The sequence below is a fragment of the Puntigrus tetrazona genome, chromosome 8 (assembly GCF_018831695.1).
Source record: "Puntigrus tetrazona isolate hp1 chromosome 8, ASM1883169v1, whole genome shotgun sequence".
Taxonomy (NCBI): Eukaryota; Metazoa; Chordata; class Actinopteri; order Cypriniformes; family Cyprinidae; genus Puntigrus; species Puntigrus tetrazona.
In genome coordinates, this window is record NC_056706.1 from 8,355,574 (window position 1) to 8,372,045 (window position 16,472).

A 16,472-nucleotide genomic window follows, 5' to 3' on the forward strand; every position below is an offset into this window, starting at 1 on the left:
TTGCACTCTCGGACTACAGACTTTCAAATGGTGGCATCTTGGCCAAACATATCCTAACATCCCCATACATCAACGGAAAGATTTATTCAGCTTTCAGATGATGTATAAACCTTAATTTAAAAGAACAAATCGATGATTATGACTGGTTAACAATAATATATATATTTTATTTTTTATGTAGGCCTATTGTTTCCCCTACAGTGCTTACATGTCACTAAAAAGCCATAAAGCAAATAAATGCAAATAGAGTATTTATATATTTTATATATATATATATATATATATATATATATATATATATATATATATATATTCCCAATAAAATAAATTCTCCTTAAAACAATGTCAATTCAAAGCAGGATCCTCTTGTGACAAATTACACTACATGCAGTAGTGTGAGTCAGTGTGTTAATGAACTGTAGCTTTTTACCTGAAAACAACTGTGACTTTTTGCAGCCAAAACTTTATGGTATGTACTTGTACAGAAAGCGAAAATAAACCTTCACTGAGAAATATTCACTGGGGGGTGGGACAAAAGACGAATATCCCCATTCCTCCCAACGTCACATAATGGCATTGTACTCAATTATAATTCACAAAAAAAGAAAACAAGCTCTGACTTGTGATTAATAGCCTAACCACAATATTAGCTAATCAGTATTAACTTTCTGATAATGGTCACCACAAATGAAGTTCTTAAATCTAAGTGAAAATGGCCGGATGGCCTACAACAAAAGTGACTCAGCAGTTCATGTGCAAAAGCAAAAGGCGTCCTCTAGTGACGCACAAGTACTACTGCAGAGTAAATAATAACGGACGGGTTTATCACGCCACGCAACACATTACGTACTGACGTCATTTCACGCTAAATAAATCAATAATAAATAAAAAAAATAATACTACTACTAATTTGAAAGACGGTCAGATCACGACTTCAAATTACTTAAATTAACATTAATCATGAATGTACAGTGGCAAAAATAAATATGCGAACCATTTTTGCATTGCTAATTAACGTTAGGCTAGTGCTCCGCGTTTTCAATAACATTTCAATGTTGTTAGTTCAGTCAAGCTGTATTGTGAATTATATATATTAAGACAAAAAGCAAACGCAAAAATGTAAACGCAGGCCTATTTTTAAAATGCTTTGCGTGTGTGGCTTCACTAATCCATTTATTTTTATAACGTACGTTTCCATGAAATTGTGAATGAAATTTACTTCATAGGTCACAGACAACCTTATTAATATGAAAGCGGCGTACACACGGACAACTTCATAGCATAAATTCTATTTATTATTTGCCTGTAGTACATAGAAGATGCATAATTTTATATATACATACGTTTATGTATATATTCACAGACAGACAAACGGGAGACTCTCACAGCCTTACACACACGTGTCACATACAAACAGATCACAGATAATGTCCATGTGCTCCCAGCACATCATGGAGAATCAGTTTCTGTATGGCATTGCATTGATGACATGTCTTCTCAGGAGCAAACATAAGTCTTATTACGTCCAAATGCTCATTCATCATCACTCTGTCCTCCCGATGCTGGTGTAGAGCCCCAGTCAGCCCAGGACGTCCAGCCAAAAGCCTCCTGCTTGTCTGGTCTAAGGCAATGGAGCTCCACGTTGTATGGAGAGACAGGAGAAAAAAGAAAAAAGAAAAGACAAAAACTACAACTAAAAGTACTGTGCAAAACCAGGCCAATGGATTTTCTATAAAGAAGATATCCCTCACCTTCATTAACTACACACTTACAGTCACTCCACACAAGGCATGAATTCAAACACGAGGAAAAACTTCACTTCAATAGCAGCCACTAACCACCAGAACTTTTTTTTTTTTCTTTCCATTTTGATTAAGGGGACAGATTTAATGCCAAACGCGTGTTACCTACTACCAATTCTAATTTCTAGCAATTATAAAGTTTGAGAGTTAAGAAAAATAGAGACTCGATTTCTATGCTCTCTTGTGCTTTTTTTTTTTTTTTTTTTTTTTTTTTAGACAGAGTGAGAGGGCTGGGCGTAATTTCACTAAGCATAAACCATCTTCCATTTAAAAAGAAAAACAAACAAAATAAAAACAAACCAAAAACACCAAACAGCTATTCAAGCACGTCCCAGCTTTGGGTGCGATCATACTGCCCTCGGTCTTGTATTCAACAAAAAAAATTAATGCCAAGAATTTGAAGTCTATGAGAAAACTTTTTTTTTTTTTCCCCTACAAACATAGAGAAGGGGAAAAACTCATATATCACTTGGCTGAATCCATGAGGACTCACAATATATATATTTTTTCAAAGTTTATGAGTCCCTTATGATGTCATAAAGACTTTCTTTAAAGTATCTGGTACTGAAAACTCAAATAAAAGTCACTAAAATATATATCATTGCACTATGTACAATAAAGTAAACTAAACACACAAGTGCACCAGTAAAGAAGGTGAAATGATCATTATTGAGCAGTTTCACACACTCATATGTGTACTTTCGTGAGTCACTACGTCCTATATTGCATTAATCACTCCAGGCTCACCTCATAGCCACCATCAGACTTTCGATGACTTCAGTGTTTTTTGTTTTTTTATCGTTAAATACATTTTTCGGTTGTGTTATGACAATAAACAGTATTGATTTTAAAACTAAAGGAAAAAATATGATCCACAAAGCAAAAAGCAACAAAACACTTCAGCTTGACCAATATGTGAGATGAGCCACTATTGTGACATTAATAGAAAAAAAAAATTAAAAAAATTATAATAAATATTTATAGAATTATTTTTATTTGTTATACCAAATCCACTCAGACTTGGTGTTCGCAAGCGTATACAGAAATGCTAATTTCTCAACACAAATTGGCTAGCTGAAGTGTCCATTGAGTAGTTTAAAACAACCAAAACAAACATATAAACTCAAAAAAAGCTAACATGTGGTTAAATAAAAGTCTCATGTGATGCACATTTGCGTGTGTGTGTGTGTTGTGTGTAAAGTTGGGCTTAATTCTTTAAGTCAAAAGTGCAAAATTCATGATGAGATTTTTTTTTCTTTCTTTCTTTTTTTCTTTCTTTGCATGTGTATGTGCAATGCCATTGGTTTTGCTCCACTGCAGCTTCGGCAGAAATCAAACGAGCCCTTTATGGAAACAGACACTGAGAGAGAGAGAGAGAAATAAATAGAGATTGAAAGTTAAAGATGCATTTTTTTAAAGTCCTCCGGCACGTTTCTCGAAGGTTCGTCTCCTTCCAGTGTAAATGTTGCTACCGTGGAATGGTGCGTGACCGGCTTGTCTGGGTGACGTCGATGAGAGACACAGGACTCACGTGATAAAGTCGTCAGGGTGCAAAAGGGCTCCTGCAGATTTCCCTGTCCAGCAGGACCATGCAGGAGAGGTTTAATTATCAGTGTGGCCTCCTTTACCCCATGATGCCACAGGCACACACCATCCCACGCCCCAGTCAAGCGGACACTTCGTTTCTTTATGCAAAGGGGCCGTGTGAGGACAGGACTCAAGGGTTGGGGGCGTGGTGTGTGTGTGTGTGTGTGTGTTTGTGTGTGTGTGTGTGTAGGGAGGGGATCAGTGCAGGCAGTAGTCAGTTAGTTTCGTAGGACGAGAGCAAGGCAGCATCTACAGGCTCCATACAGGAGGGACACGTGAAGGACCTCATCAGCCAGTCATCTATGCAGTCCAGGTGGTAGATGTGCATGCAGGGGAGGAACCGGATGGGGTCTCCGTACACAAAGTCCATCATGCAGATCACACACCTGCGCAAAGAGAGAACGCGTTAACGCACACCGCGATAAGCTTGGCACAGGGCACAGTGCTTCCATAGGCTGCTGACAGGGTCGGTAATAATGTAGAATTTAGAAGTTGGTCATGCCCTGCAGTGTGTTCACTCACAATTACAGATTGATGAATTTACTGAACTGCAATAAAAAATAAATAAAAAACTAAACAAACAACCAAAAATGCACACAACAGAATGGTCAGTAACAGAAGGTCCTCATTGAGATTCCATTTTGTAAACCTGTTTAAATTAGATTCTGGGAATGTATAAATTGGCATTAAAAAAAGTTTGGGGTTGTTGAGATTTTTAGCCATTTATGTTTTTCAAACAAATCTCTCATGCGCACTCTCACTTAAATAATGTAAAAAAAAAAAAAAAAAAAAGAAAAAAGTTGTATTATGAAACAGTAAGAAAATGTAAAATACATCTTTTATGATTTTAACATATTTAAATATCAATGTGATGGCAAAGCTGAAATTTCAGCAAGTATTATGAAGTATCTTCAGTGTCACAAAACAGTGTTGTTTTGCTGCTCAAAAAAATAAATAAATAAAAATAAATACATATATACAGTATATACACACACACACAATCACTTAAAAAAAATACAAATAAAAATTACATACATTTAAAAGGAACTTTACAAATAATATTGAATGATGAAACTCTCTTCAACGATTCTGAATTGATTTTAAATATTTCAGAATCGATTCTGAGCTTTTTTTTCTCCCGCATGTTGCTTGACAGTGTGCGCTTACACTCGTACTTACTTGAGATACGTTTTCATATATACCGTTTGGAATGCAGAGCTATTAGTTGCACGCAACTCGTGCACTGACAGACTTTTTGTGTTTGTTTGTCCTGAAGCGGCCGATCGCGGCTGCGGTTAATTGCACATGCATTTTTTGAATACTTTTATACAAAAGTTGATACGCCGAGTCAATTATGTTTTCAGAGCAGAACAAAACATCTAATATATAGAAATAGATCTTTGCGTTAGTCTGAATGAAGACTAAAAAGTTTAAAAAGTAGCCTGCTTATAAAAAAAGTACATTTTGCGCAAAAATAACTGATTTAAATTTATATAAAAATGTAGTCATGTGCAGTAATATTGAAAACTGAGAATGTGAAGCGTTGACATTGGTAAAAGATAACTGTAAAAAAAAACAAAACACTTGCATTGAATTGTGAAACCAAAATTCACACCTCTACTTTTAAGACGGTAGTACTGACACAGATATTTCACTTATAAAAAAAAAAAACGTAGAAACTCCAATGTTGTTTAAGATGTAACGTGGTAAAGATGCATCTGCACTTTCTATATCAGCTTAGCAGGAGCATTCAGAGAGTGTGCACACTTTTGAAAGGCTTTAGCTTAAGAATGTTTACTTGTATGTTTATGCATATTAAGCTGGGACATGAAAACATTTAAACGGCTTTATTAATGCATTTAACTGTATTGCTGATACTTGATTTCTACTTGTTGGGTAAGTATAAAAAAATTTTCATACTCTCTTTGATCATAATTAAATTCCACTATAAAGGCAATGCATTATAAATGTAGGCTTAATGTCATTAAACACATATAATCTTAGACATAACAGCCTAATCATAGCAAATTTCTGCTTTTCATTTTAAATTCAGCAATTTGCATGCTTTCATTCAGGATTTTTGAGAAAAAAAAAAACCAAAAACATTGCTTCTTCATAACCTAGGAGTAATTAGGAAACAAACCGACAGATGCACAGTGTCATTACTTACTCTCGAATCTTCTTCTCAGTGCCGTCACTGCCTGGATCGTAGACACCTCTGGGAAGATGCTGGATGAGTCCGATCCTTTGAGCGATTCGCACCTGCTCCTCTTCGGTCAGTTGGGTTGCAAGCCGGGCCTGGCTGGGAGTGGGGTGATACACGGGCACATGGATCTGCTCCTGAAAGCACAAAACACGTTATAATAAGAAATATAAATATATATATATAGTGAGAAAAATTCCACTTCTTGTGGGATTTGAAATCTTTAGCCACTCATTACAGTACAATTCTAGCTCTACAGTACAATTCTCAGTACAGTTATGAATAAGCGTCTTAATATTTGAGGCACACACGACCAAAGCTCCACCAGGGGGCAATCTTTCCCTTTCTGCACCATTTTGACCGAGAAGCCCAAATGGGACTATATCAGTCCAAAGGGTACTTATGAAGAGAGGGGAGGTGAACAATAGCTCCCATTGAGACAGGTGCCTGCTCAGCATTCACTAACGAAAGCTCTTTGGGAGACTGGCGGTATGTTTAAGGTCTGTGTGCTACGTTTTCCGCTATAAACATTAGAACAAGTGACGTGCAGCACCGTTCATAGCAAATGAGAATCAAAATGTAAGCATTTATTTGAATTTTAAAAAGAGCAAAACACCTGTTATACACAGGGAAATCTGTTTGACATTAAATAGCTGTAATTAGTAGACTTATTTTAACGTAGAGACACAATTCCTAAGATAACACTCATCATATTTTTTTGGCACCGCCCTAACGGACATATTTAAATGGTATGCAGCTTATTCAGGACTATATATCAATTCTAATGTGTAATAATAACAACATGTGTGGAAATTTATAGAAATGTGCATATACACATACACACATTATATTTAATAATTTCTGCAACATTACATGGAAAACATAAAAACACATTTTGTGTGTGTGTGTATATATATATATATACACACACACACACACACACACACACACACACACACACACATATATACATAAACACACATACACATACATACATATATATATCTCACTTACATATACATATAGATATAGAAACACACATACAGACATATTTGTGTGCGTTTTAAATCCCTTTATTATTATCATTATCATTTCAAATACTCTTTTCGCAAAAGTTTACATACCCCTGTGCATAATCCGTATCACCCTAACCACCATTACAACGTAATACCATTAAATTACCACTACACCCAAGAGAGGACATTAATATATTGTTTCAGGTGTCAACCATTATACCCTGGAGTTTAGATCACGTCTCTCTTTAAACCCCCACAATAAATTAGCCTTGTAAATGAGTGTTGATTTGTGACTGGTGGTGTTGATGGTTATTGGACTGGAGGTTTCACACTTGGCGACTCTGGGAACAACAACAACAACAACAAAAAATAGTTTTTTTAAAAAATCAGAACAGCCACGAACGACCAAAGCTCAGATATCGATTGCTCCACGGATAATCATACTTGACAGATATTTATTTCTTCCTTACATTATAAACCTCTAACCCACATTCGCATATGCATGCGCCACGATAACGATTAATCAGAAGTAGAACATGTTTCCACACAGGGGAGCAATGCCCATAGGCAGCAGTGAGACACGTTCGGTAGAAACCAGGCCTGAGGACTGGGAGGTGCTGCTGGGAAAAGCAACCATGGCGTAGCGCAGTTCTGATTTCAGATCAGATTAAATGTGAGCTTTGAGATCAGGTTCAGCACTCATTTGAGAATTAGGTCACACAGCGGCCATATTAAATACAATCACATGACGGACAGGTTACACTACCTTTCTGAATACACACTTATTTGTACACCGGCTGAGGACACAAGCAAATAGAAAGAACATTTGTGAGGCATGTATGCACTCCTAATGTAGTGGTCAGCACGGCAAATAAAGGTGTGTGTGTGTGTGTGTTTAGCTGGAAGCAGAAGCGAAACATGATCTTTCTGACAACGACAGGGTCGTCTTCTCTGACAGTGTCTGAAACTCTTGTGTTTCACACTATGGAAATCTAACAAAGGCTGAGTCGCTACCCGAGTTGCTGACTTCACAAGTAGCATTTTTGTATGAAGGTTCATCTTAAAGGTAATGCATTTACGCATTTCTGTGTCACTAGCCTCACCAAACAGAACGACAAAAAGTAACATCAGAAAAATATAATTCATTTAAAAAAATAAAGAAAGAAAAGTTGATATGACAATATATTTTATAATATATAATGTTTTGTAAATATTACAATTAACTTTATATTATTCATATAAACCATGAGAGACTTTATGTATGCTAAAAATGATAATTAAAACATGAAAATTAAAATAAAAATAACATTTAGAATTATGAACTTATATACACACACATACATATATATACACATACATATACACATACATATACATATATATATATATATATATATATATATATAAATAAACACACACACACACACACAAGTTCATAATTCTAAAAATTGTTATTTATTATATTTTCATATACAGTATATATTTAGCATTAAAAACAATGACATACTTCATCTTTAAGGACACAAAACTGACTTCACCAGACTGATATAGGCCTAACCAAGAAAATATTTAAATGCTGTAATGCTTCTTTTGCAGAAATACTATAACAGATATAGAGTATTTATAATAAGTACTATAAATATTAGAGACTAAAAAAGGTCATATCAGTGTTTTATGAGCAGCATTTTAGGCACTGTCAAAACATCACATTTGCGCTAATAGCCTAACAACCTTAAAATAAACCTAACTTTGTTTATACATAAAACATCACTGATAGGAAAAAGAAAATCATCACAATCAAACACAAAGGATTGTGGGGTACTCCAAACAGTGAGGTATGCACCTTCTGTACATTTTGGAATATTTTCCTACTTGATAGTATGTCACAAGTTACAATTTTTTCAGACATTTCAGGTACAGCTCTCATTTGAGAACAACAGGATCAAAGAAACACACAGTCCGAGACAAAGAGATGAAGGAATCACTGAAAAAAAACAAGAGCTGGCGAGCAGGGAATTCTGTTTGGTCTGGTAGGCTTTGGGTGCTAAACAAAGCATGTCGTCCAGTATCCGGCCCTCCCTCATTACTGGAGCAGACAAACCGTCCAGAGGTCCATTTTCTGCTCTCTTTCTCTGACTCTGTTCCAGTAAGAGCTGAAAGCACCACTCCCTCTCTAGACTCGCTGGACTAGACAAAACAATCCAAACCTTAACCACCGGACTGTATCCTTCTATTGCCTCAATATCCAAAGAAATATTAAAACAGAACTATAAACCGGTAAAACAACTGTTATTCCTGATAACAGTGACTTTATCTTTATCAGAAATCAAATCAATGTCAAGCCTGAATTGTTGCTTTCACAACAAACACAGAAGTGAGGACATCTGTGCTTCACATTCCTGTACGTGTACTTCACTCGATTAGCCCAAAATAAGGCTACAGGCTAGCATGACTCAGCCAGACACAGTCTCAACCTCCTCAGTGGACAGAGACTACAGACAGTATGAGGAGGAGGAGCTACTTTAGCATCCCAGCACTACTACTTTTAACATTAGCCTCCCAAGCTACTCATAAGCTAACAAGACAAAGCAGCTCATCATATTGAAGCTGTTGGGGTCATATATCTTTAAATACATAACTAGCAAAAGGATACACTGGATCTGTATATATCCAGCGGCACAAAAGCAATTAAAAATGTAACCAGGGTGACAGCATTAAATATGAATAGTTGACATATCAATGTGTCCTACGGTGTGAAGGGAAAAAAATGTGCAAAAAAAAATTAATACCGTCTAATCCTGAAAATAAACCTCTCTCATGCTATTTGTAACTAAGAATGATGCACCCTAAGCACATATACAGTAAATACAGTACACACACACACACACACACACACACACACACATACATATACATATATAAACTATAGATCAAACAGTAAGATTTTATTTATTTTTTTCTTTATGCAAATATAGAAGCAAAAACATTAACATTGTGACATGTTGTTACAACTTGTAACATGAAAACATTAATTCTTCTTTAAAGTAATTAATTCTTAGTTATAAGGGTCAAACTGAAAATTATCCAAATTTATATATATATATATATATATATATATATATATATATATATATATATATATATATATATATATATATATATATATATATATATATATATATATATATATATATCAAACTTTCAAAGAGTATGTAAACATATTGACTGTTACGGGAACATTTTCCTGCAGCTGCTCCGTACTCCGGGGCAATCAACTCTTTCTTTTACTCTCTCCCACACACTTTGTCCTCCTTTTCTAAGCTGTGAGAGGGCTGAGGAGGTGGACGCTTATCTGAGCACATGGAAGGTTAAACAAACAGCTGTTTGAAGTGCTACCAAGTCAGCGGTGCAGAAACGGTCTCTACCAGCTCAGCACAAAATCAGGCCTCCCTTACCAAACACTATACACTCTCACCACACATACATGTACATGTGTCAATATATACTTGCTCTTAAGCAGTATAACACCAAAATTATACTGACACTATTTAGAAACACAAGTACTAACGTACACTTTCAGCAGTGCCAGAGTGAGGGGAATTTGGTCACAGAGAGAACAGTTTTTCTACAGTGTACTAATATATATATATATATATATATATATATATATATATATATATATATATATATATATATATATATATAAACTTTTACACAGATTCAGGACCCTGAATGGTTAAATGTTTAGTTTCTGACACTTTGCTGCACAAGCTGCAGGCCCGTTTCTTCACATTTTGTGGAAGTTTATCTCCAAAGAATGGTTCATTGTGTACAGCGCGTGGATTTCCCCACATAGAAATCAACACCTTTCTTCAAATCCCTCTTTCTTAAGCAACGAGCGTATCAGCCAGAGAGAACGCTCTCCTTCTGTCCCACTTTATCCAGTCATTCTTAACAAGCTTTACTGTTATTAGTTCAGATTTAATGGTTTCATTGGCGCGACTAGCTGATTAGGTCTAGAAGTAAGGACCTGAGCTGGTGAGTGAAAGGTTGCATGTTTGAAACCCTAAGCATTTGATCCATACATTGATCCATCCTACAGATGCCAGTCATGAGATGACGTTGAAAATAAAGTTCACACAAATAAAACATTGTACGTGACAGAAATCTATTTCATGTTTAAGAATTTACATGCATTGGAAAAGTATTGTGTGACATATAATTAATTAGTTAAATATTATAGTATTAGTTGAACTTATTTCTCAAATATTTTAATAGTTTAGTAAAATGATTTTGTATTCATTTTAATTTTACCACTATATTATATAATATTATTATACATCCCCTTAAGATAGAGCTTAAGATTCAATATTTCCTTCACAAATAATCAAATACATCTATTTCCTATGTTTTGTCAATTACGCAAAAAGTGTTCAATACTGAATTTACCAATCATAATGCAAAATATGCTATTTTTGTTCAATAAACAAACCAGGCGATTAGTAGATTAACGTTATTGGCCTTAAACTTAGTAAATAGAATTGATGTCTTTCCACGGTTAAAACAATACACTTTCTGATGTTCATTAATGCTTATTTTATGCTATAACTAGTAAAGAGGAAAAGATGCTCGGTTCACTTTCCACTTAAACCGATATGTTACAATGATCTGTCACAAAGTGGTATTTCCTATTTGAATTTCTTAAAATGACAAATTTTGAAAGCTGAGACTACGTTTCATTCTAAAAGTAAACTGCTCCGTCTTGTCTGTCGGTGCGCTGTCAGTTTCCTCTTTGCTCTGCAATGTACACAAAAGTAGCCTTAGCAAGACAAAAAACTGTCATATTCCTAAAATGCCATAATTTGAATACTTCCCCCGCCACTTACAAGATTAAAGTACAATTAAACGCAACAGAACATTTGAGAAATGGTGGAAATGTTTGCTAGAGGGCCACGTCTGAAGAATCAGTATGAATGTGTGTGTGTGTGTATGCGAAAGAAGGCAGACAGGTAGAGAGAGGGTAAGGATTGAGCACTTCCACTTAAGATGAGCTGTCTGGCTACTAGGTGACGTGAGGCCTCCATGTCAGAGAACAGAGAAGGCGGCCTGTTAGATGGAGCAGCTACAGCCCGAAGTAAACAAACAAACAATCGATTGATTGATGAGCAGGAAGGTGGGAAAGCCACAACCATTCTTAAAGTCTAAAGGGAACCTCCATTATTTCTCATGTTGGCACCTACTTGGCCTTTCTCTCTCACACAGGCGCACTTATCTCACCGCGTCCAGCCTCACACATGAGTCAGCAAACGCTGTCAGCTGCTTTCCAAACTATCAGGAAGACCTCGTATTACACTGCCGTCTGTCTCCTCATCAATCCTCCAAGTTGACTTTCTGTTTAAATTAGATGCACTATACAGCTTCGAAACACTAATGCAGTTCAGCTTTACTGCATAAACTGTATTTACTGTTCAGCTGCATGGATCAGAGTGGAAGGGATTCGGCTGTTATTCTGAAATACATGTCTTTCTCATTGGTTTAGTCTATACTGGAGACACAGGGCGTGAAACTAGGCTAACTCTACTGAGCTCCTTACACAATGGTGCTAATGCTTCTTAACATAGCAGCTAAAGAAAGCCAGGAACCATGAGAGTTTTGATAAGACATCATTCTCTACAGAAATGTTAAATAATTGGCTGTTACAAAGTTTAGAGGTTAAATATATATATATATATATATATATATATATATATATATATATATATATATATATATATATATATATATATATATATATATATATATATATATATATATATATAGGGATGAAATAGACTTAATAAAATGTTAACAAAAATATCATGTTACAAAAAAACAGTTTCTGTTTAAATAATTTTTTTATAAAAATATATATTAAGATGTATTTGCCTTCAAAATTTTTTAATATGTAACAATAAAAAAGTTAAATTTTTTAATTGCAATTATATTTCACAATAATAATAATAACAACAACAATAATAATAATAATAATCTTACAAACCCTAAAGTTTTGAATACTGTATTTTCTCCTGATATATGGGTCCCTAAAATCTAAGACCACTTTTTTTTGTTATATTCTAAAATTTGTATAACATTCCAGTTCGACTTCCTGCTCAAATTGCAATTCAAATCATAAAATTTCTGCGTAATTTCACAGTACAAATTGCAAATCAGAACTACTGTACAAGCTCAAAATAAATCTGCTAACATTACCACTCTATTTCCTGATGACGCAAATTAGCTTCATGTGCACATACTCATTCTAGTCTGCACACACTTAATGTAGCATGTAATAAGATAAACCTTAAAGGGATAGCAGACATGAAAAAAAGTTCTGTCATCATTTACTTGCTAATTTCAAACCTGTATGACTTTCTTCTGTGGACCACAAAAGACAATATTTTCAAAATGATGTTTTTCTTTGTTCACATAATAAAAAAAACCGAAGAGGTCCACTGCTGTACTTTCATTATGCAGACAAAATAAAAGCTTCAATATTATTTAACATATCTTCATTGGTGTCATACAGAAAAACAATAGTCATACAGGTGTTTGCATGTCGTCTAAATGACGTGAGAATGAATAAAAGAATATAATTTGCATTTTTGGGTGAATAACGCTTTGAACAGAGGAAGACTTGGACGACAGTGTCTTTGTTGCATTTAAGTACAGCAAGAAGTAGCGGCACAGTATTTGAAACCTGTTTTTGAAGGCCTACAAGGGAGACAATTTACAGCCATCTACTACTACATTTGAAAGATCGCTTTACAACTTGAAAAAATAAGCAAAACCTTTTCCGTGCATACTTGAGAGCACAGACAGCCCCTTCCAGCTCCCTGCCTGAGACTCCGGGGGAAAAAACGTCAAGCATTCTTGGCAAGCAACGCAAGAATGTGCTGAGATTGGGAATGATTTGAGTTCTCAAGGGGGCTGTGCATTTTTTCATCCACTGCATGTTTCAAACAGACCTCCTGTCTGTCCAACATTCCGACAATAGGCTGAAGCACGCTATCGGAATATTGCACAGAGCAGCAGCGCCATTAAACGCTGGGTGAATTCAGCACGGTGCCGTCTTTTTCTACTCGTTTTTTTTTTTTACACCCCTGTCTGATCTTGCACCCCAGAGACTCAACAACTTCACAAAACAGAAAGCTGAGCACGGTTTTTGCTGGCGTTCAGCAGAAAGGTGCCTCCTCTTGAAAGACAAAGCCCAGCAACACAAGAAAGAGAACATTTATCCTATAATGAAACTCTTCTTTGCATTTCAACCCTTGAGCTGTGAGGCGTGAGAAGTTTGGACACGCTATTTCTTCTCATATGGCGTACGATTAATAATCGTATGGAGAGCAAATAGATACCCGGCACGGAACACAAACAGCTAATCAAAGAGTGCTGATTAAAAACATAATTCACTGGAAAATTACCCCAAAATTCTATGCATCATGATACATTCATCACTACCTAGAAACGTTTTATCAAAAGGCTACAATAAGCTATTTTGTAAACTGTGGTTCTTCTCCGATTCAATCTCCTGGCCCATCAGAACGTTCAGGCTGTTTTTTTAGATGATTATGTGGAGGAGGAAGTGGCAAAACACTGTTAGTTCAGCTGATAAGCGCAAGGAGTACAGCACAAAACGTCCCACCTTCTACCTTCTGCTTTCATTGGGTGGTTGCTTCCATTCAGTGCCAATCAGCATCTAGATTATGCAGCCAAAAGTGAAACCAAGACCAAAAAGAATGTTCTAAACTTCTGGAGGAAGGTTTTGCATGAGATAGTTACATCACAGTAGGTCTGAAGAAATTACTGCATGACTGATTGAGATGAATATGTGATTACCTATTATATGGAACCTGCAGGGCCGATGGCAGTTGGCCAATGGAGAAGCAAAGTTGTGTCTTTTCGTTTGTAAAGTGAATAAGATCGCAGCAAGGGTGACAGAGACTGAACTGAGAGGAAGTTCAGTGCATATGCACAGTGTAAATGATGTTGCAAAACACAGCGGTTAGTATATAAAATGTCTGCTTGTTTTGAACTGATAGTTATCTGCTCAAATGTGCTTTGTTTCACCCAACACAAGACACTCATCCTGTCAAACCCAGCTCTCATGGAAATTACAACACGGTGACATGGGATGAATGTCTTCCTTTTAAACAAAGCAATATGCAGCATGACATCATTTTAAACAACATGATCTCATGACTTGAACTGCAACTGACTCCACATGTCCATAAAAGTGGGAAAATCCCCTAGATTCCACCAAGACAATGTAGGAAAGCTTATGAAAACCCCTATGAAAGTTTCCCCAAGAGACCCCCAGTACAGTGATTCAGAAGAGTTCAGTTAAAGCACCTTTGCTAACTGCTAATAAAAAAAAAACATTATCCTTCTCTTTTGATGGGGAATGAAATGAAGTTATATAAATACTGAAAATGCCAAAAAAAAAAAAAAAAAAAAAAAAAAAAGGTTGGGAAACACTACCCGGGAGAATAACATATGACGTCACAACTGCAAACAAAGCGCGTCACAATCAGAATTGTTACTTTGTCGCAATAAACCCGGTGCTGGTGAATCAACACGCCACGGAGGCGGCAGTAAAAACGAAAAAGCAGGCTGTCCATCTGTCTGGACGGTCTGACGTGAATTGTAGGCCAAGTTTATGTCGAACAAAGAGGATTTAGTATGGCACACTGTCTAGGGCGAAATTAAACAGATGGAGCTCCTGCGGGAGCTGGTGCTACTGAGATATATATATATATATATATATATATATATATATATATATATATATATATATATATATATATATATATATATATATATATAATGCATTTGTTTTTGTAAGATACTACAGATCATGAATAATCTATATCAATGCGAATGTTTATATTAAAAAGCAGTGTGGCACAGTGTGTATTTTCGTCAAAAGTAAAGTTTCTTTGTTTATTCTAGAGGTTTTTTTTCATTAGCTTACCTGATATGGAGGTGGTGGCTCCTGATCCGGATCGTTGGCGTCACCAAAACTGGCCCTGTCTGACTGTGATTCGTGGAGCAAGGAGATATCATCCGAAGTGGGAGATTTCAGACAATTCCCCATCTCCTTTCCAAACTCCTTGTTGTCTAAATGTTGAAATACTGTCTATCCCCTGCTTTCTTCCCTTAATCACTCCAACCAGACTTTCGCCCCTTTAAACGGGATGGCTAAATCTCTATCATTCATTTAAAACGATCCGATCATCATGAGAAATCCTGACGGAGAAAAACAAACCATTGTCGACACACAAAGAACCCTGGCAAAAAAGTGTCAGTCACGGATATGAAACGATGTTTTTGTAAACACACACAATCTAAACCTGTCACATACGTCTGTTTGCCCTAAAGCCGTGGTATGCAGTGTTGTCCTTTTCTCCTCGCCTCAATAGTAAACACTGGTTAGCCTTCAACGAATTATTTCTACAATCTCAAATATGCGCTCGCTCTCAATGGCGACTCAGGCAATGTTGCCTTTCAGGCAGTCATTCTGAGTCCCGCCTCCAAACTGTATTGTCCAATCAGCGAGTGTCTTCTTTAGTAGGGAAATTATTAGTGGTTATTCGTCACCCAATCAGATGGCCGATTTAAAACACCAACAACAGGGGGTTTAAAGCCTGTAAACTTGACCGCATTAGGCCGATTTAAAGGCATAGTTCGCTCTATATTAAACATTTTGTTGTAATTACTTAACCTCATGTTGTTGCCAAAACCCACGACCCTTTTTTTGTGGAACAGTACAGGAAACATTAAACAGAATGACAGTACCCAGTCACTGTTCACTTTCATAGTTAACGT

At 36.0% G+C, this 16,472-nt stretch overlaps 1 protein-coding gene across 1 annotated transcript; it reads right to left on the bottom strand.

The window, feature by feature from the left end:
* Nucleotides 1-1,273: 1,273 nt before the first annotated feature.
* rnf11b (ring finger protein 11b) lies at nt 1,274-16,164 on the bottom strand. Its single transcript, XM_043247198.1, has 4 exons — nt 16,009-16,164; nt 15,619-15,893; nt 5,560-5,729; nt 1,274-3,775 (listed from the first exon to the last, which is right to left on the bottom strand). Exons 2-4 carry the CDS (start codon nt 15,739-15,741, stop codon nt 3,604-3,606), a joined length of 465 nt encoding a protein of 154 aa, XP_043103133.1. The 5' UTR covers nt 15,742-15,893; nt 16,009-16,164; the 3' UTR covers nt 1,274-3,603.
* Between the last annotated feature and the right edge of the window lie 308 nt (nt 16,165-16,472).

Coding starts and splice junctions, on each gene's coding strand:
- rnf11b (XM_043247198.1), bottom strand. CDS start 15,741: ATGGGGAATTGTCTGAAATCTCCCACTTCGGATGATATCTCCTTGCTC. Junction 5,730..15,618: donor AGCCACCACCTCCATATCAG/GTAAGCTAATGA, acceptor TTGTGCTTTCAG/GAGCAGATCCATGTGCCCGT. Junction 3,776..5,559: donor ACTGAGAAGAAGATTCGAGA/GTAAGTAATGAC, acceptor CTCTTTGCGCAG/GTGTGTGATCTGCATGATGG.